This window comes from Scyliorhinus canicula, chromosome 2, assembly GCF_902713615.1.
Source record: "Scyliorhinus canicula chromosome 2, sScyCan1.1, whole genome shotgun sequence".
Classification (NCBI taxonomy): domain Eukaryota; kingdom Metazoa; phylum Chordata; class Chondrichthyes; order Carcharhiniformes; family Scyliorhinidae; genus Scyliorhinus; species Scyliorhinus canicula.
Window position 1 is genome coordinate 251,438,616 of NC_052147.1, and position 21,320 is coordinate 251,459,935.

General features: G+C 48.3%; 1 protein-coding gene across 1 annotated transcript in view; it reads left to right on the top strand.

Annotated features, from left to right (window-relative positions):
* Positions 1–3,458: 3,458 nt before the first annotated feature.
* The window catches only part of kynu (kynureninase), a 207,809-nt gene continuing 189,947 nt past the window's right edge, over positions 3,459–21,320 (top strand). The window contains exons 1-2 of the mRNA XM_038789947.1: positions 3,459–3,547; positions 19,168–19,346. Coding sequence (XP_038645875.1) covers positions 3,519–3,547; positions 19,168–19,346 — 208 coding nt within the window. The 5' untranslated portion in view covers positions 3,459–3,518. The remainder of the gene's footprint in view (positions 3,548–19,167; positions 19,347–21,320) is intronic.

Genomic DNA, 21,320 nt, shown 5'->3' on the forward strand with positions numbered 1-21,320 from the left:
TTTGTGTAGAATGCCACAAGACCAGCATTCGCATCCGAACGGCCAGTCAACTCAGCATAAATGGAGTCAGTCACACGCGTGTCAACTCAACAGAGTCTCTCGGCTCAAAACCTGTAACCATACAGCAACCATCAGCACCCAGGTAGAACATCACTGTCGTTAAGGCCGCTTTCCAAGCGGTCGCGGAACAGTGTCTCGAAACCAACACCGCACTTACAACCCAGACGGCAGCCCCAGGGTCTGCGGCAAACTCACTCAAGGACTCCCTGGTGGAGCCACTGCCGCAGTAATCCAGCAGCACAATAGGATGGCAAAGACAAACTAAAACATTGCACGTCCTCCGACGATGCCACAGCCGGTACAGCCGGATACATTGGACCCCGGAACAAATGAAGCATACGTGTTCTACAAGTAGCATCAGAAACCTTCCGTCTCAACACATGGTCTGGAAAAGGCATCATAGTATCAAAATCACTCCGTACTCCAGTCCACACAGTTATTAAAAAAATTCCAGGGAGGTGGCTGATCGCTCCAATTCCCCTCGTCGCCAATATAGTAGCGACAAGGGGAATCTGGCCAGTTCACTGAGACATTTATTCAGTTTTACAGCGGCACATGCATAGGGCCCGGTCACACTAAAACAGGTCCTTACTCCTTTCTGTCGGCTAATACAGAGGCCAATGGATTATACAAATTATGGTTAATTCCCGGTCCAATCAGGACAAGGGAACAATCATCCTCTGCTGGATGAGCTTCAGGCATGTCAAATGCAGGTTATTATATGGGTGTTAACAGTTTTGAGTCAAATTCAGTGTTGGTGTTATCTTTTCTTCACACCTGGCTGAACTAACCTGAGCCACAAGTAATGGTAGCTGAGCTCTCACTTCACTTGTTCACAGACACTTGTAATGAGTGTAAGAAATTGTTATATATTTTGTATTATGTATGTATCTGGTGCAGTAATGTTTTCAAAAGCCTGAGCTATGATGTGTATATATCTGCTGCAGTAATAGTTTTTACATACCTTGGTTTAAAAAACAGGCAGGCTTTGTGGCTGCAAAAGATGCAATAATGATGCCATAAATGTGAGAGCATCATATTTCTGGGAAGTAGATAGTTGGAGACATTGGGCGGGATTCTCCATTGGCGGGATCCCCGCTTCGCTGGCAGCGCACTTATGCCCGTGGATTTCCCGATGGAGGTGATCACAATGGGAAACCCCATTGGCTGGCTGACAGGACAGAAGATCCTGCTGCTGCTGCTGGCGGGCACACCACGCCAGAAAACAGGTCTGGGGGGACAGAGAATCCCGCCTATTGTATTTAAATTTAATTAAGCAGATCATGCAATTTACATTGGATGCTGATGTAATTAATGGGAAGAGCCAGGTCTGTAGCATGCAATTTTGAGTTTCTGGATCTCGTCTCTCTGTCTCCCTGTCTCTCTGTCTTCGTCTCTCTCTCTCTCTCTGTCTCTCTCTGTGTGCTTCTGATCCCCTTGGAAGCCCCCATGAGAGCCGTTCTGTCTGGCCCCATCTGTGGAGACTGGGGGGAGCGATTCAGAGTGGGGGGCATCCGATCTCCAGCTACACTGCAGAGTTCCGGCAAGCGGAGCTCCTTAGCACACAAAATGGGGCTGCGTGAGGTCTGGGCCACGCATTCCACGCTGAGGCCCCTCATCAAACGTGAGTGGCGTTTTATAGCCCTGTGTTTCTCGGTGTTGCGAGCATCGGAAAACACATAGCTAAACGTGTGCTCTCTGCTCCTTTGATCCCATTTAGTAAAATCGCTCCCAGAATCTCTTCAGAACTAACTGACAGTCCAGGAGAGTCTGAGGAAAAAAAATCACTACTTTTACAAAATATGTTGAAAGGCATTTTTAGATTGTCTGGAGAGAGAGAGACAAAGAGAGAGATCTAAAAATCATCTCCATACTCTGGATCAATTTGAGTGATACTGGTGTAAAAAGGTGCACCACTTCACTTGTTAATTACCATTGATAAATATGGAAATTGCTGAACTATTAAGGCATGGCATTGCCCGGAGCATGACCGACTTTGCGTTTCATTTTTAGCTTATCCATTAAGGTTCCTTGAGAGTGTTTTCCCCACACAAATGGAGAGGTGTGACATCTTTATGTCCCATTAGATGTTCGTCTAAATGGTTTGGGTTTTCCTAATGGCTTTATGACACCATTAAGGCATGCCTTGCACACATATAAATCTCCTTGGTGTAATTATCTTACAGATTTTGAGAGTTGATTACCTGGTAACTGCTATTTGAACTTACTTCAATATGCAGCCATCTCTCAGCATTCAGTTCTCCCGTTTTTGTGGGCAATTTTCGAGCGAACTCCATTTTGATCAGCTTTCAGAACAATTCCTGGTTTTTATAACGTTTCAGGCATTCTTTCTGCAATGTATTAGGACCTCAAAAGACTGATATGCATGAGAACTCTTACTGCAGTTTCTAAAGCCATATAATTTAAAGGTTTGTCTGGTCACTTAATGTTGGGATCTACAAAATGTGGCATGGCTCACGTTGAAGGCCTTCATTTTTGCTTCAGGAACTCTGTTCAAATGACTTTCTCTCAGCCATGAATGTTTGGAGAATGAGTAGAGCAGGACAACTTGCTGGAAGGGGAAGAATGAAGAGGCGGAGAAGGGGTCTACGTAAAAGGCCACATCCACCCAAGGTCTCACGTATTAATTGACTACCTGAGCCTAAGTCAGGAACTGTGCTTGCGATGTCGCCATTTCACTGTACAGTACTTACTGAAATCTGCCACATCTTGCAGCCAGACCTGTAGCCCCAGAGCAGGGTGGGAATAACATTTCCTGTGGTTGTGTAGGTAACTACGCCATGAATGACATGTTCATGGCATCTTCCAAGCTGCGGTCGGGGGCATCTCAAATTCCAAAGTGGGCTCCAAGCTCTGTGCAAACATATATGCAAGGTTGGTGACAGACTCCGCCATGCTCCCTCACAATAGCTACAGATGTTAAGGCAGGCCAATGAAATTCTGGAAACCAAGCACAATTTTCCTGAACTGTTAGGCATATTGGAAAGTCCATAAGATATAATTGCCCATGTGGAGGACCCTCCCTTGAAAAGACAGTCCAAATGCAAGACCTCTTGCAGAACTTAAAACTCCTATTGTTAGGTTACCAAAGTTCATTCTTCATCTCTCAAAGTATTTCACCTTGTGTATCTGTGTGCTTTGGGAATGGGTATTTTTGCTGTATTTGCTTTTTGGATGTTGTATGAATGAACATTTTTGATTTTAATATTGCTACAAAATAGGCTGCTATGTCTATTCTTGATATTTGTTGTAGCCAACCTACGTGAGGAAAAAAGGAAAAGTTATCCTATTACCCATTGCACAACTGTAACAATTTGGGAGGGAAACAAAGAGGTGCATGCTGAACCATCTGCAGCTTCTTAATATGTAGAGCCTGTGGAATGCGGAGGATGTTAATGAGATTTGAAGTATGAAGAATAAGGATAGAACCATCTTCAATGCAACTCCCTTCTGGCTGTGGCCTCAGGTATGTCTGTTCTAATGATGGTGAACACCATCTCCTTCAGGAGGAGGGTTTACAGCATCGATTCCTTTGTGCTGATTCCTGTGGTTGTGCTCCATCCTGTCCTGCAAGGAAGAGGGAAGAGTGTATGCGGTGTGATGCAATCTGTTTGGCAAATGTGACAGACTTGATTGAATTGCTGAGAGAATGTGAAAATTGTGACTTGCAATGTATGTAGTGTGAAGTGTGTGAAGGTTGGTGATGCTATTAATGCTGGATACGTGCCAGGGTGGATAGAGATTATTGGTAGGTGAGTGGTGCCTTGTGAATTCTGCAGCATGTGAAAGTAGTGCCTCAGTGGTAAGAATATGACATTTGAAGATGCATTCACTTGGCCACTCTTGTCAAGTCAATAAACCTCTTTTGTGCACCGAATTCCAGGTCCTCAAAATTGTTTGTGTTGGCAGTGATGGCTCTCTGATCACAATGTCTTCACAAAGTTTGCCTGGAGGACTTCCTAACCCCCTGTGGATAGAGGGCAACTCATCTCCTGCCCATCTAATACACCAAGGTCTCTATTTAGGGGCAGCACGGTAGCATTGTGGATAGCACAATTGCTTCACAGCTCCAGGGTCCCAGGTTCGATTCCGGCTTGGGTCACTGTCTGTGCGGAGTCTGCACTTCCTCTCCGTGTGTGCGTGGGTTTCCTCCGGGTGCTCTGGTTTCCTCCCACAGTCCAAAGATGTGCAGGTTAGGTGGATTGGACATGATAAATTGCCATTAGTGTCCAAAATTGCCCTTAGTGTTGGGTGGGGTTACTGGGTTATGGGGATAAGGTGGAGGTGTTAACCTTGGGTAGGGTGCTCTTTCCCGGAGCCGGTGCAGACTCGATGGGCCGAATGGCCTCCTTCTGCACTGTAAATTCTATGATCATAAATTCTATGATCTATTGCTGTGTCAGAGAATTTTGCCACTTGGTCTGTCCTTTTGCATCGTATTCACTTTTCATACACCAGTCTCCCCAAGCCACCTTCAGTAACTGCTGCAGCTGGAATGCTCCTTCCCTCTTAAATGGCAGTAGCCTCACATGAATATAGGCCCCCCTGTGCTGAGGCAGCAGCAACAATCCATTTAGCCCTGTGCTACAGGTTATGTATATTTAAATGAGCAGGCAGCATAAACCTTTAAATAGTTGGGGGGCCTGTAATAAATGGCCAACAATGTGATTGACCCCTTCCTGTTCCGAAGCTCTACCCAGATTGCCTCATTAAAGAAAAACAATGAGTCAAAACAGTTTAATGCCTTGATTGACCTTTGGGTACCCTAAAGTGTAAAAAGGAATCATCAACTTATGAAATAGGGCTGGTCCTGTTAACTCTCTCGTCAATGATGATGGCAGAACGTGGATGATTGTGGTTAAATATTAAACTCCCAGCAAAGGGAGATTGATCATTTCTTTTACTTTGTTGCAGCCTGTGGTAGTCATTGATCGAGCATCACAGCCTGTTGGAAATTTCCACCATGCTGCTATTTCTCTGAAGTACAAACACAAAATGAACAGTGGGCAAAATCTGTTAGGTTCTGTTATGAAATGAAAATTGCTTATTGTCACGAGTAGGCTTCAATGAAGTTACTGTGAAAAGCCCCTAGTCGCCACATTCCGGCGCCTGTCCGGGGAGGCTGGTACGGGAAGATGGAGATGTTAGAGGAGATGTGCGAGGCAGGTTTTTTACGCAGAGGGTGGTGAGTGTCTGGAATGCGTTGCCAGGGGAGGTTGTGGAAGCAGATACATTAATGCCGTTCAAAAGGCATTTTGACAAATCCATGGATAGGATGGGTATAGAGGGATGCAACACAAGGAAGTGCAGAGGGTTTTGACCATGGTTGTTATCATGACCAATACAGGTTTGGAGGGCTGAAGGGCCTGTTCCTGTGCTGTATTGGTCTTTGTTGTTATTTGTTGTTAATGTGTGTGGTACTTCTGGCAAAGCCCGCACCAAATGCCAGTTGTGCTGGCGACCAGAAGCACGCAGAGGAGGCAGATCATGGTGTCAGTCATTGTCTAATGCTGAATTGACACCTGATCTGTCACTTTGATTACTGCTTTCAGCTGCATTGTCCTTCCTCTCACCATCCAAATGCAGAAGAATTGCTTATGATTATCCACTTGCTTTTGCAGCATTAGTGAGTACTCTGTATTATTGATGGAATTCTGAAAAACCTGTTTAAGTCTGAAGGGAACAACGCTGGATTTTTGGAGGGTGTTGTGTGTTTTTGAAAGGCCTCCGAGAGACTGGTTGCTCACCATTTTGGCCGTTGTAGTTGCGCTCATTGTTGGACTGCAGTATTAGAGGAAAATGGAGCAGGTTCAGCAACAAAGACGAGCTGCTCGCAGAGGGAAGAGGAGGAGGGCTCCCAGCAGGAGATCGTGCCCATCACCGAACCTCCGGGAGCACTTTTCCTACCTGCAACGCGGCCAGGAGTGTGTTCAGCGGCTGCATTTCATCAAGTAGGTGGTCACCGAACTGTGCCGTCCCTTACCACTGGATTTGCAGCCACAGCAGAGCAGGCGGTTGAGAGGTTAATAACCTATCAATATCTTGCAAAGTGTTCTTGTGGTTGCCTTGCGGACTTCCTCTTCTTTTACTTCAGAATGGCTGTTCTTGTATCCTTGCTGACAAGGATATAAGAACAGCATCAACTGCAATTCAGAGATAAAGAGTTTCAGGCTTCTGCAACACACTGGGCAGGATTCAACACACCTTCACTAAGGTGTTTGAAGGAAGTGAGTGGTCCCCAACCTACTCAGTTCTCTGACAAGGGCAGCACAGTAACACATTGGTTAGCACATAGTTTGCTTCATAGCACCAAGGTCCCAGTTTCGATTCCCTGCTTGGGTCATTGTCTGTGCGGATTCTGCATGTTCTTTCTCCCCGTGTCTGCGTGGGTTTCCTCCAGGTGCTCTGGTTTCCTCCGACAGTCCAAAGATGTGCAGGTTAGGTGGATTGGCCATGCTAAATTTCCCTGAGTGTCCAGAAAAAAAGGTTGGGTGGGGTTACTGGGTTACAGGGATAGGGTGGAGGTGTGGGGCTTAAGTGGCGTTCTCTTTCCAAGGGCCGGTGCAGACTCGATGGGCCAAATGGCCTCCTTCTGTACTCTAAATTCTATAAAGCAATTTGTTTTGTATTGTTTTGTTCTCTCTGTTTCATTGTTACCAGATTCTTACTGTAAAACAGCTTTAATTATTCTTGAGATTGTGGGGACGGATTTTTATGGTGCTGAAGTGTTGTGGTGGTGGGTAAAGTGATGCCCTTCAAAGAAATGAGTAGGTTGGGTACCGCTCCCTTCCTTCAAACACCTTAGTGAAGGAGTGTTCAATCCTGTCCAGTGTGTTGTAGAAGTCCAAAACTATATCTGCGAATTGCAGTTGATGCTTGGTCAACTGTCAATTTTAAATTTGCGATAGATTTACAAAATATTACGGAATATGGGATCAATGCAGGTTTATGGAATTGGTCAGCCAAAATCTCACTGAGCAGCTGAATTGGCTTGGGGGGCTAAAAGCATTGTTCTATTGGTGCATGCTTGCCCAATTCTCCACCCAGGCTGCTTAAACTATAAATAGGCACAACTGGCAAACTGGGGTCCATCCGGCTTTCCTGCTTCTCTCAACCATCCTGGAGTTAATATTTCTCCAGTGGCTTCTCAATAATTCCTTAACTTTCCAAGCATGTAACCTCAACAGTCAGTTTAACAGTTCTTTCAAACAAGATCAGCTTATTGAGCAAGTAATGAATGGACAGTTCTCATTGATCTCTTTGTTTGCTTTAACTTTGTATTGAAAGGGCCAATTGTTCTTCATATGCTCACATAACTAATAGTCATGCCCCCTGCATATCATCCACATGGCCAGAATCTAATCCTTTCATTATTTGAATCAGATCACCTAAATATCTGTTTTTCTGCACAACAAAGAATTCTCCTCATCTTATATTTGGCTCTTTTGTCACCATAGAACAAAATACATAGGATGAAGAATAGCCATTTAGCCCTTCAAACCTGCTCTGCCATTCAACAAGGTCATGGACGGGATCTTCTATCGAAACTCAATCCATACTATCTTCATACCCCTTTACATTCCAGGGGCTGGTTTAGCTCACTCAGCTAAATCGCTGGCTTTCCAAACAGGCCAGCAGCATGGTTCGATTCTTGTACCAGCCTCCCCGGACAGGCGCCGGAATGTGGCGATTAGGGGCTTTTCACAGTAACATCATTGAAGCCTACTCATGACAATAAGCAATTTTCTTTTCATTTTTCACATTCTATCGATCTGTCTTGAATATGCTCAATGACAGAATCCGTTCACAGTTCTCGGGGGTACACAATTCCAACGATTCGCTATCCTTTTGAGTGAATACATTTCTCCTTAACTCAGTCCTAAATGATTGACCCTTTATCCTGGGAGTATGACCCCATGTTGTAGATTCCCCAGCCAGCGAAAGCATTTTCTCAACATCTGCCTCATCGAGCCCCTTAAGAATGATATATGTTTCAATTAGATCACCTTTTCATTTATTTACACTGTAGGGAATATAGGTTTAGTCTGCTCAATCTCTCTTCATAGGACAGTTCTTTCATCCCAGCAACAAGTCTTCTGAACCTTTGCTGCCCTCCCTCCAGGGCAGGTTTGTCCTTCCTTGAGTACGGAGACCAAAACTGCACACAGTACTCCAGGCTTGGCCTTATCGATGCCCTGTATAATAGTAGAAGGTTTCTTTAGTCTTATACTCCAATCCCTTTTGTAACAAAAGCTAACATACCATTTGTCTTCCTAATTGCTTGCTGTACTTGCATGCAAAGGACACAAAATCCCTCGGAATGCACATATTTTCCATTCTCTCACTGTTCAATTTTTTTTTAGTGTTGCTGCAAAATCCTGCTGAAAAAACAGATTTCCAACCAGATATCGTCCTGTGAATGATGATAATTGAAATTTTTTAAATGAATCCTGATGAGATGTCAAATTGGACTTTGTGCTGAGTTACGTTATCCCTCGTGAAAATCTTCTTCAGCATTAAAATAACACCAATTAGATGAAGCAGGCATTTACAGACAATAAAGTGTATGCATTTTCCAGTGCGCCACTGTGAAATTTTTAGTTTCCAACGAAAGTATGGTTGCCTGTATCACGAAAACCCAGGCTCGTGCTCAGACAATTCCAGCCCCACGTGAGCTGGAGTCGTGACACAGGCAAAATTAGATTTTATTTAACATACCCAAGGCCCTTGCTAGAGCCCAATACACTAGTCACTAGGCTTGTAACTTTAAAACACAAGTAACCTTTTGTTATTCACATAATTATAATTAAATGGACAGAAAATGTAACATTTTTTTAAAATTTAGAGTACCCAATTATTTTTTTACAATTAAGGGACAATTTAGCATGGCCAATCCATCCACTTTGCACATCTTTGGGTTATGGGGGTGAGACTCAGACAGACATGGGAAGAATGTGCAAACTCCGCACGGGCAGTGACCCGGGGCCGGGATCGAACCTGGATCCTCAGCACTGTGAGGCAGTGTTGCTAACCACTGCACCACCGTGCCACCCTGACAGAAAATGGAACTGACTATCTACTACCTCTTTTCCATCCCCACTTCCTAACTCGCCTCACTCTCTCTTGCACACACACACTCAAGCAAGAGGAGAAAGGATAATGGAAAGGGAAAGAAAATATAACCAAAAGGATAAGGAGCTTTGATGCACAGGGATGACTTCCATTCAATGTCTCCCTGAAGTTCAGGTTTTTTTTTTGGTACTTCTTCCTTCTAGGCTTGAGATCATTTTCTCTGCAAAGGTTGTCAACTTTCTCTGCAGACTAGCATCGTTCCAGGTTCAAAGCAAAGGATGTGTCAAAATACAAAAGCTGGGGACACAGTCTCCTGGCAAGCAGGCTGTTTCACTTTGAGTCTTCTGCTTAAAGGCACATCCTAATTATGGGTCCATGGACCAAAATAATAGAAATAAAATAAAATAAATGGGAACAAAGGAAATAACAGGAAGGGCTCTTACACTTGTTGTGTAAAGCCAAAGCTATTGTCCAACTGTTACAATTTTAAGTACCTTTCAGGGCATCAATTACTCCTTTTTAAATCCTTTCCTGTGATGTGAGTCACTGGCAAGGCTAGCTTCACTGTCAATCCTTAATTGCCCTTGGAAGGTGATGGGTGATCAACAGCCATGAACTGTTGCAGTCGATCTTGTGTAAGTACATCCACAATGCTAGTAGGAATGGAGTTTGTAGCTTGCAAAGGAACTTGCAGATGGGAGTGTCTGATTCTCTTGTGCTTGCAGGTGGTAGAACAGGTATCGAAGGTACCATCGAAGGAGGTTTGGTGTGTTGCTGCAGTGTATCCTATTGCTGGTGCACACTGCTGCCACTGTGGAGGGCATGAATATTTAAGGTGGTAGATTGGTTGTTAAATAAGCAGGCTGTTTTGTCCTTGATGGTATATAGCTTCTTGAATTTTGATGGAGTTGCACTCATCCAGGCAAGTGGAGCGCATCCCATTCCACACCTGACTTGTGCCTGGCAGTTGGGTGACAGGCTTTGGGGAATTATGAGGCAAGTTATTTGTCACAGAATTCACAGCATCTGAATCTATTCTTGCAGCCACAGTATTTGTATTATCAGTCCAGTGCAGTTTGTGGTCAATGGAACTGCTGGAATGTTGAATGCTGTGGGTTCAGTGCTGGTAACACCAAAGCAAGATGGTTTTATTCTCCCTTTTTAGAGCTGGATATTGGCTGGTGTCTGTGAACAAAGAACAAAGAACAAAGAAAATCACAGCACAGGAACAGGCCCTTCGACCCTCCCAGACTGCGCCGATCCAGATCCTTTATCTAAACCTGTCGCCTATTTTCCAAGGACCTACTTCACTCTGTTCCCCGCCTGTTCATATATCTGTCCAGATGCATCTTAAATGATGCTATCGTGCCCGCCTCTACCTCCTCTGCTGGCAAAGCGTTCCAGGCACCCACCACCCTCTGCGTTAAAAACTTTCCACCCACATCTCCCTTAAACATTCCTCCTCTCACCTTGAAATTGTGACCCCTTGTAAATGACACCCCCACTCTTGGAAAAACCTTGTTGCTATCCACCCTGTCCATATATCTCATAATTTTGTAGGCCTCAATCAGGTCCCCCCTCAACCTCCGTCTTTCCAGTGAAAACAGTCCTAATCTACTCAACCTTTCTTCATAGCTAGCACCCTCCATAATGTGGCGACCAGAACTGCACGCAATATTACAAATGTGGCCTAACCACAGTCCTATACAACTGTAACATGACCTGCCGACTTTTGTACTCAATACCCCGTCCGATGAAGGCAAGCATGCTGTACGCCTTCTTGACCACTCTATCGAACTGCGTTGCCACCTTCAGGATACAATGGACCTGAACTCCCAGATCGCTCTGTACAACAACTTTCCCCAGGACTCTTCCAAAATGGATCACCTCACATTTGCCTGGATTGAACTCCATCTGCCATTTCTCTGCCCAACTTGCAGAGAACTGCTCATCTGCAAACTTGCTCATCAGACCACCTATACCTTCATCCAGATCATTTATGTATATCACAAACAACAGTGGTCCGAGCACGGATCCCTGTGGAACACCACTAGTCACCTTTCTCCATTTTGAGCCACTCCCTTCCACCACTACTCTCTGTCTCCTGTTGCCCAGCCAGTGCTTTATCCATCGAGCTAGTACACCCTGAACCCCATACGACTTCAGTTTTTCCATCAACCTGCCATGGAAACTTAATCAAACGCCTTACTGAAGTCCATGTATATGACAGCTACAGCCCTTCCCTCATCAATTAACTTTGTCACTTCCTCAAAGAATTCCATTAGGTTTGTAAGACATGACCTTCCCTGCACAAAACCATGCTGCCTATCACTGATAAGTCTATTTTCTTCCAAATGTGAATAGATCCTATCCCTCAGTATCTTTTCCAACATTTTGCCTACCACTGACGTCAAGCTCACAGGCCTATAATTCCCTGGATTATCCCTGCTACCCTTCTTAAACAAAGGGACACCATTAGCAATTCTCCAGCCCTCCGGACCTCACCTGTGCTCAAAAATGCTGCAAAGATATCTGTTAAGGCCCCAGCTATTTCGTCCCTCATTTCCCTCAGTAACCTGGGATAGATCCCATCCGGTCCTGGGGACTTGTCCACCTTAATGCCTTTTAGAATACCCAAAACCTCCCCCTTCCTTATGCCGACATGACCTAGAGTATTTAAACATCCATCCCTAACCTCAACATCCATCATGTCCCTCTCCTTGGTGAATACCGATGCAAAGTACTCATTAAGAATCTCAGTCATTTCCTATGACTCCACCCATAAATTCCCTCTTTTGTCTTTGAGTGGGCCAATCCTTTCTCTAATTACCCTCTTGCTCCTTATATACAAATAAAAGGCTTTGGGATTTTCCTTAACCCTGTTAGCCAAAGATATTTCATGACCCCTTTTAGCCCTCTTTGTGACGTGAATGTTATTTGCCACTAAGTATGAATGTTGTCCAGGTCTTGCTCCATATTAACATTGATGTTTCAGTATTAGTTAAGTTACAAATGTTACTTAACATTGTGCAATCATCAGTGAACATCTCCAATTATGACATGATGGAGGGGCGATCTTTAATGAAGCACCTGAAGAAGCTACGGAAGCTAAAGAAATTTGGCATGTCTGCATCGGCTCTCACAAACCTCTTCAGATGTGCGATAGAGAGCATCCTATCCGGCTGCATCACAGCTTGATATGGCAACTGCTCGGTCCAAAATCGCAAGAAACTGCAGACTGTGGTGAACTTAGTCCAACACATCACACAAACCTGCCACCCCCACATTGATTCTTTTTTTAAAAAAATAATTTTTATTGAGATTTTCACAAAATTTCAAAAACAGAAAATATCAACAAGAAAACAGTATTAACAACAAAAAAGAAAAAAAAAAAAAAAAACCACCCCCCCCCCCCTAGTATCTACAGAAAGAAGAAATAGATTAGCACCCGGCATATTCAACAAACACATGTACACATTTCTCCCCTCCACCGAAACAACCACCCCCCCTCCCTGCCTCCCTTGCCCCCTCTCTCCCACCCGCCCCCCAGCTGCCTGCCTATTTTCCTACCGTTCTGCCAGGAAGTCAAGGAAAGGCTGCCACCGCCTAAAAAACCCCTGCTCTGATCCCCTCAGGGCGAATTTCACCCTCTCCAATTTGATGAACCCCGCCATATCATTGATCCGGGCCTCCACGCTTGGGGGCCTTGCATCCTTCCACTGAAGCGTTACCAGCGCCTCCAGGCTCGTGTCCAGACAGGACGCCATCTCCATCCTCTTCCATGCTGCCCCCTCCCCGTCCATTACCCACTTAAGCACCATTGCTGCGTAGGCAGCCCAATAGTACCCACAGAGGTTGAGCAGCACTAGCCCCCCCCCCCCCCCCCCCCCCCTCCTATCCCTGCCCCGCTCCAAAAAAACCCTTCTCACCCTCGGGGTCCCGCGCGCCCATACAAACCCCGTAATACTCCTGTTGACCCTCCTAAAAAAGGCCTTTGGGATAAGGATGGGGAGGCACTCGGGAGCACCTCATCTTGACTGGCTGCACCCTGCCCGCCAACGACAGTGGCAACATGTCCCATCTTTTAAACTCCTCCTCCATTTGTTCCACCAGCCTTGTGAGGTTAAGTTTGTGTAGGGCTCCCCAGCTCCTAGCCACCTGGACTCTCAGGTACCTAAAGCTCCTCCCTGCCCTTTTCAGTGGGAGCCTACCAATCCCCTCCTCCTGATCCCCTTGGTGCACGACAAACAACTCACTCTTACCCAGGTTGAGCTTGTACCCTGAAAAGCCCCCAAATTCCCTGAGAATCTTCATTGCCTCCGGCATTCCCCCCACTGGGTCCGCCACATATAGCAACAAGTCATCTGCGTAAAGTGACACTCGGTGCTCCCCCCCACCCTGCTCCAGACCCCTCCAATTCCCCGACTCCCTCAAAGCCATGGACAGGGGCTCAATTTCCAACGCAAAGAGCAAGGGGGACAAGGGACACCCCTGCCTCGTCCCCCGGTGCAACCAAAAGTACTCTGATCTCCTCCTATTCGTGGCTATGCTCGCCATCGGGGCCTCATATAATAGCCTCACCCAACTGACAAACCCCTCCCCAAACCCGAACCTTTCCAGCACCTCCCACAAGTACCCCCCCTCAACCCTATCAAAGGCCTTCTCCACGTCGAATGCCACCATTATCTTCACCTCCCCTTCTACCGCCGGCATCATTATAACATTCAGAAGCCTACGTATGTTGGTATTCAGCTGCCTTCCCTTCACAAACCCGTCTGGTCCTCATGAATGACCCCCGGCACACAGTCCTCTATCCTTGTGGCCAAGATCTTCGCCAACAGCTTGGCATCCACATTTAACAGCAAGATCGGCCTATATGATCCACACTGCAGGGGATCCTTGTCCCGCTTAAGGATCAAGGAAATCAGCGCCCGTGACATAGTCGGGGGCAAGCCCCCCCCTCCCTTGCCTCTTTAAAGGTCCTAACCAACAGGGTGCCCAGCAGGTCTGTGTACATTTTATAAAATTCGACCGGAAACCTATCCTGCCCCGGCGCCTTCCCCGACTGCATGCTGCCTATCCCAGTGACCAGCTCCTCCAGCTCAATCGGCGCCCCCAGCCCCTCCACCTGCCCCTCCTCTACCTTCGGAAATCTCATCCTGTCCAAAAAGTGCCCCATTCCCCCCCCCCCCCCCTTCCTCCACTGGGGGTTCAGACCGGTACAATTCCCAATAAAAGTCCCTAAAGACCCCATTAACGTCTATCCCCCCCCCCCGGCACCACATTCCCTCCCCTATCCTTCACTCCACCAATCTCCCTGGCCGCGTCCCGCTTACGAAGCTGATGCGCCAGCATCCTACTCGCCTTCTCCCCATATTCGTACTCCGCTCCCTGTGCCTTCCTCCACTGAGCTTCCGCCTTTCTGGTGGTCAGTAAGTCGAACATGGCCTGAAGATTACGCCGCTCCCCCAGCAATCCCTCCTCCTTCGGAGCCTCCGCATATCTCCTGTCCACCCTCACCATCTCTCCCACCAACCTCTCCCTCTCTCTTTGCTCTCCCCTCTCCCTATGGGCTCGGATGGAAATCAACTCCCCCCTAATCACCTCCTTCAATGTCTCCCAAACCCAGCGCCGGCCCTAGGGTTGCTGGCTCCCCGGGCCAGCTGAACTTCTGCGCCCTTCGGGGGGGGGGGGGGGGGGGGGGGGGGGTGGGCTGAGGCCGAGGGGGGGGGGGGGGTGAGGGGGGCGGGGCCAAGGGGGGCCGAGGGAGGGGGGGGCGGGGGGGTGGGGGCGAGGGAGGAGGGGGCGGGGCCGGGGGCGGGGCCGGGGCGGACGGAAGGGGGACGGAGGGGGGGCGGCGGACGGAGGGGGGCGGATGGAGGGGGCGGACGGAGGGGGCGGAAGGGGCCGCCCTGGGGGAGGGCGGCCACCGCGCATGCGCTGGTTGACACCGGCCTAACTGCGCATGCGCGGGGCCCGAGTCTCTAGCGCCCCCCAGCACATGGCGCCCCGGGCGACTGCCCGAGTTGCCGGTACCTTGGGCCGGCCCTGCCCAAACCGTCCCCACTCGGAACTCCCCATTATCATTGGCCTCTAGGTACCGCTTGGTACACCCCCGAACCCGCCCGCCCACCTCCTCATCCACCAGCAGCCCCACCTCCAAGCGCCAGAGCGGGTGCTGGTCCCTCTCCTGCCCCCAGCTCGAGGTCCACCCAGTGCGGGGCATGATCCGAAATGACTATGGCCGAATACACGGCATCCTCCACCCTCAAAATCAGCCCCCTGCTCAGAACAAAAAAATCGATCCGGGACTAGGCTTTATGCACGTGGGAGAAAAGTGAATACTCCCTGGCCCTAGGCCTCGCGAACCTCCAAGGATCCACCCCTCCCATCTGATCCATAAACCCCCTCAATACCTTAGCCGCCGCGGGCCTCCTGCCCGTCCTGGACATGGATCGATCCAGTGGGGGATCCAGCACTGTATTAAAGTCCCCCCCCAATATCAGGCCCCCCATCTCCAGATTCAGAATGCGGCCCAACATACGGGGCATAGACATTCACCAGCACCACCCGCTCCCCCTGCAGCTTGCCACTCACCATCACATACCTCCCGTCACTGTCAGCCACCACCTTTGACGCCTCAAACGACACCCTTTTTCCCACCAGGATCGCCACCCCCCGATTCTTTGCATCCAGCCCTGAATGAAACACTTGGCCCACCCATCCCTTCCTCAGTCTAACCTGGTCCGCCACCTTCAGGTGTGTCTCCTGGAGCATAGCCATGTCCGCCTTCAGCCCCTTCAGGTGCGTAAACACCTGGGCCCGTTTGACCGGCCCATTCAGCCCCCTCACATTCCAAGTTATCAGCCGGATCAGAGGGCTCCCTGCCTCCCTCCCCTGCCGACTAGCCATAACCCATCCCCTGCCCGCCCCAGGCAAGTGCCCCCCGCTCGGCCCGTTCCCCATGGCGGCAAACCCCCACCCCGACCCCCCCTGCATACTCCAGCTCCTTCCTGGCCATTTCAGCAGCAAACCGGTACCCCCCCCCCCCCCAAAGGCTAGGACCCCTCCCAGCCACGTTACTCCCTCCATAGCACTCCCGTGAGCCAGCTAACTTCTGCTGACCCCGGCGACTCCCGCCACACCTCCGACCCCTCCCAACGTGGGGCTACTTCTCCTCCCCCATGCCCATCAGCAGACCCTCCTCTTCCCCCTACTGCTCTCGCGCGGGAAAAAAGCCTGCGCTTCTCAGCTCCGACCCCGTCCCCATCAACCCTCAGCGCGGGAAACAAAAGAAAAACCCGCGCTTTCACCCTGTCCGACCCTGCCTCCTCTAGGGTAGCACCCATTGTCGGCCCCCACCACCAGCTCCCCACACTCCAAGTCTACCCCCCGACTCGAGCCCATCCACCGAACCCACGCAAAAAGACAGCACCCCACCCACCCTAGAAACAACACACAACCAGCATAAAACAGAGAACCCCCCCCCCACCAAAAACTGACACAGTTACATACAAACCCCCGCCCCCGACCCTCAGTTAGAGTCCAACTTCTCAGTCTTCACAAAGGCCCACACCTCCTCCGGGGACTCGAAGTAAAAGTGACGGTCCTTGTAGGTGACCCACAAACGCGCCGGCTACAACATGCCAAACTTCGTACTCTTTCTGTGGAGCAGCGCCTTCGTCTGGTTGTACCCGGCCCTCCGCTTAGCCACCTCCGCACTCCAGTCCTGGTAGATCCGCACTACCGTGTTCTCCCACTTGCTACTCCGCTCCTTCTTGGCCCACCTAAGCACGCACTCTCAGTCAACGAACCAGTGGAACCATACCAGCACCGCCCGTGGCGGCTCATTCAGCTTGGGCCTCCTGGCCAGTATTCTGTGGGCCCCCTCCAGCTCCAAGGATCCCTGGAAGGACCCAGCTCCCATCAGCGAGTTCAGCAAGATGACCACATAGGCCCCCAGGTCTGACCCCTCCAGCCCCTCTGTGAGGCCCAGGATCCGCAAATTTTTCCGCCTCGACCGGTTCTCCATCTCCTCGAACCGCTCCTGCCACTTCTTATGGAGCACCTCATGCATCTCCACCTTTACCGCGATGGCCGAGGCCTCATCCTCTCTTTCGGAGGCTTGCTGTCGGAGCTCCCGGATTGCCACCCCCTGTGCTGTCTGCGTCTCCAGCAGCTTGTTAGTAGTAGCCTTCAACGATTCTAGCAGCTCCACTTTGAGCTCCCGAAAGCAGCGCTGGAGAGTCTCCTGCTGCTCCTGCGCCCATTGCCTCCATTTCTCGAGGCCTCCGCCGGCCGCCATCTTGTTTTTCTTCCACCGCTTTTTCCTAGGCGTGCCACCGCTATTTTGCTCGCCCCACTCCTGGTCCAGACCATAGAACAGTGAGGATCTGCTTCTGACACCTTCCCACGTCGGGAACCATAGATCAAGTACCGCTGGGGGCCCTAAAAAGAGCCCAAAAGTCCGTTCCTGGTGGGAGCTGCCGAACGTGCGGCTTAGATCCGCATAGCTGCAACCGGAAGTCCACCCCCACATTGATTTTGTGTACACCTCTTGCTGCCTCAGGAAGGCAGATAGCATTATCAGAGACCCCTCCCACCCAGCCATTGCCTTCTTCCAGACCCTTCCATCAGGCAGAAGGTACAGAAGTCTGAAGACTCGCACATCCAGACATAGGAACAGCTTCTTCCCCACAGATACAAGACTCCTCAATGATTCTCCCTCGGACTGATCTATTCCCAGTATGAACACTATTCATGATGCCCTATTCTGCTCTTGCTCATGTATTTGCTTTGTTTGCTTTGTTTGGCCCCTTGTTCCGCACTGTAAGCAATCACTGTTTTATCAATGTACTTTTGTCAATGTTTTCTGTTGATTATTCTTGTGTCTATTCTGTACATACTGCACACGTTCCTCAGCTGCAGAAAAGTAGTTTTCACTGTACTTCGGTACATGTGACAATAAATCAAATCAAAAATCAAAAAGATGGTTTGGTTTATAGCCTGAGAACTCCTTCTGCAATGGGGCTGAAATGAAGCTATTTTCCCTCATACAAGATTTCACCCCAACCAATGGAGAGTTCCAATTGTCTCCATTATTTGCTTGATCCCTTTGATTCCACACTTGGTCAAATGTTGACGAGATGTTGAGGGCAATCGCTCTCACCTAGCCTTGTGAGTTCAACTCTTTTGGCAATATTTGAACTAAGGCTGTAATAATGTCTTAAACTGAATGGCCCTGACAGAATGGAAAATCGACATCGGTGAACAGGGTGTAAGTGACAGAAATCATGCAAATTCGAAAATGTTAAAAAAAATATTGGGTGTGATTCTCTGGCCTCCCCGCACTCTGTTTCTCGGTGGAAGGATGGGATCTTTTGGTCCTGCGGCTGTCTTTGGGATTTTCCGTTGAATCCACCCCATGCTGCTAGGAAACATGTGGCGGGGGTGCACCGTTGGTGGGACCATTACATCCTGCCGCCGTGAACAGCCGGAAGATCTCAGCAAACCATCCATGTATATGGTTAAAACTAGAACGATTAAAAGGTGTCATCCAGTCCTCTCGTTACTAGTTCATGTTTATATTCAAAGTGAAATGCACAACATAGACCCATAGCATCTTGTAAAGAAGTTCTAATACTGATAAGACTATTTCACTTTGAATACAGTCTATAGGGCCAGCTCCTGTGTTAGAATTTGGTTGGGCCACTCACACCATTAAGAAGCAGAAGCAAAATAGGGACATTCTGCTGGAGGACACCGTGTAAGAGGATTGTCATGCTTTGCTATTGTCCCTTGTGTCTTCCTTTTATACCCTGTCTGCCTGTTCCCTACCTAGACTCCCTGGCCCACCTTTTCTCACATCGATGCAGTAACCTCTTGAGGGCAATTTGATGCAGGCATTTTTGCATTTTGTGTTCTGGAAACTTTTTTCAGTTGCCAAGAGCATTTCAATTTTAATTAATTTGTGTTCGTAACCAATTTACCCTTCACCTTTTATTCTACTTGCAGCATAGCAACCATGGATCATCATGTTGCTGATTCACCAGGACAGATTCTGGAATGTACTGCCTCCATTTTAGGGTGCAGCATTACTGATGAGAGGCTTGCAATTTATTTGGATCAAGAAGATGAACTGAGACATGTTCGAGACGAATTCCATATGCCCAAAATGAAAGACCTCCCTTCCAGTAAGTTTGTAACTATTTTAAGAGCTTGCATTCTGATCTTTCACATCGAGTCAGCAAATAAAGCTTTAGAGTGTGAAGTAATGCTATTACGTTGTGTAATGATTTCAAATAAAGCATTATTAGTTTATAAAATATGATAGCTCCTTGGGTTAAAACCATTATTTTCCTTTTGCAGCACTTTCCTTACAGAGGGGTGGTTTAATCAGTTTTAGTACACTCATTTAAAGACATGTTGGTACTAGGAAAAAGCTTTGTAGGTAGTTTTCAATAAAAATATTCTATGACAGAATTGATTAAAAATCATAAATTTAGATTTAATTACGCCATTAAGATGACCTTCACAGATTCTTTCGAGAAAATTAACACTCAAAAATCATCAGAAGTTTGATCTGGTACCAAACATGCAATCTAATGTAATCACTCGAGGTCTATTTTTATTGAGAACCATTTTAAAATGTGAAAGTATTACAATGAGTTTATTTTACTTTTTAAAAATAAATCTAGAGTACCCAATATATTTTTCCAATTTTAGGGTGACATAGCGTGGCCAATCCACCTACCCTACATATCTTTGGGTTGTGGGGGCAAAGCCCACGCAAACACAGAACACAGGCGTGGGATTCTCTCACTCCGGGGCCCTGCCGGAGAAACGGCGGTATGGGCCTGAATCGCACCCCGTAAGTCTGCCGATTTTACGGAGAATGGAGAATCGGCGCAGTTGGTGCGGCGCCGGTCGAGGTGCCAGAGTGGGCCGAGCGACCACGCAAAAAATGCCGAGTCCTGCCGGCGCCGTTCACACCTGCACTTACCCAGCGGGACCTCGGCGTGGTGCACCCAGGGGCGGCCTGGTGGGGGGTTCTACCCTGGGAGGCCTCTGCTGTGGCCTGGCCCGCGATCGGGGCCTACCGTTCAGCGGGCTGGCCTCTTGGGCTGGGGGCCTTTTTGGTTCCGCGTCGGCCCCTGTAGCCCTACACCATTTTGCGTCGGGGCCGGCGCGGAGAAGGGAGCCACTGCGCATGCGCGCATTGGCGCCAGTCCCACTGCGCATGTGCGCATTGGCGGTGGTCTCACTGCGCAAGTGCAGACCCACGGAGTCCATCTGACGCCAGGGATCGGCAGCTGGAGTGGCATGGATCGCTCCAGTGCCGTGCTGGCCCCCTGTAGGGGTCAGAACCGCTGCTCCTGAGGCCATGTTGACGCTGTCGAGAAACGCGACGCCATTTACGGCGGCGTCACACTTAGCCTCAGGATCAGAGAATCCCTTCCAGGATGTGAAAACTCCACATGCTCAGTGACCCAGAGCCGGGATCGAACCTTGGACCTCGGCACCGTGAGGCAGCAGTGCTAACCGCTGCACCAACTAGCTGCCCGAAGTGTATTTGACTTTAGCTGTATAGTATCTAGAACAGTGTTTACTTCAAAATTGAATATTGATCCAGCAGACTGTACAAGCGCACACTTAGCTTCCAAACCAGCACGCGCTTCCATATATTTGTCCACTTGGTTACTCCAGTATGTTGCTTGCTTTATTTGTTTTTAAAATTGCCTCCTGCTCTCATTGCAATCTGTGCTACAGAAATCTCTATTCAATGCTCTAAATGCAACAACACTGGGGAAAACAATTAGGAATATGAGAGCACAGGCATGATATTGTCTCACTGATGCAGGAACAGAGGACCTACATCTAAATCAGAAAAGCTTAATGGGCAAGTTGGGACACTTGAAAACTTGAGAGTTTGGATAAACAATGAAAATGTTGGCATCAATACATTGGAGAATAAGATGAGTTCTAGGATAAAAGGCGAGGAATTGAGAGTGATTTGCATTTTTTTTAGAATATTGTCTTGGGATGTTATTATCTTTTATTAATTTTTTAACATTATTCCTGTTGGCTCTTCTTCTCTCCTTTCCTGAATGCTTTTTATGGGGTATCACAGATGCCTCACACGCTCCATTACCTTGCCTAATTGACTA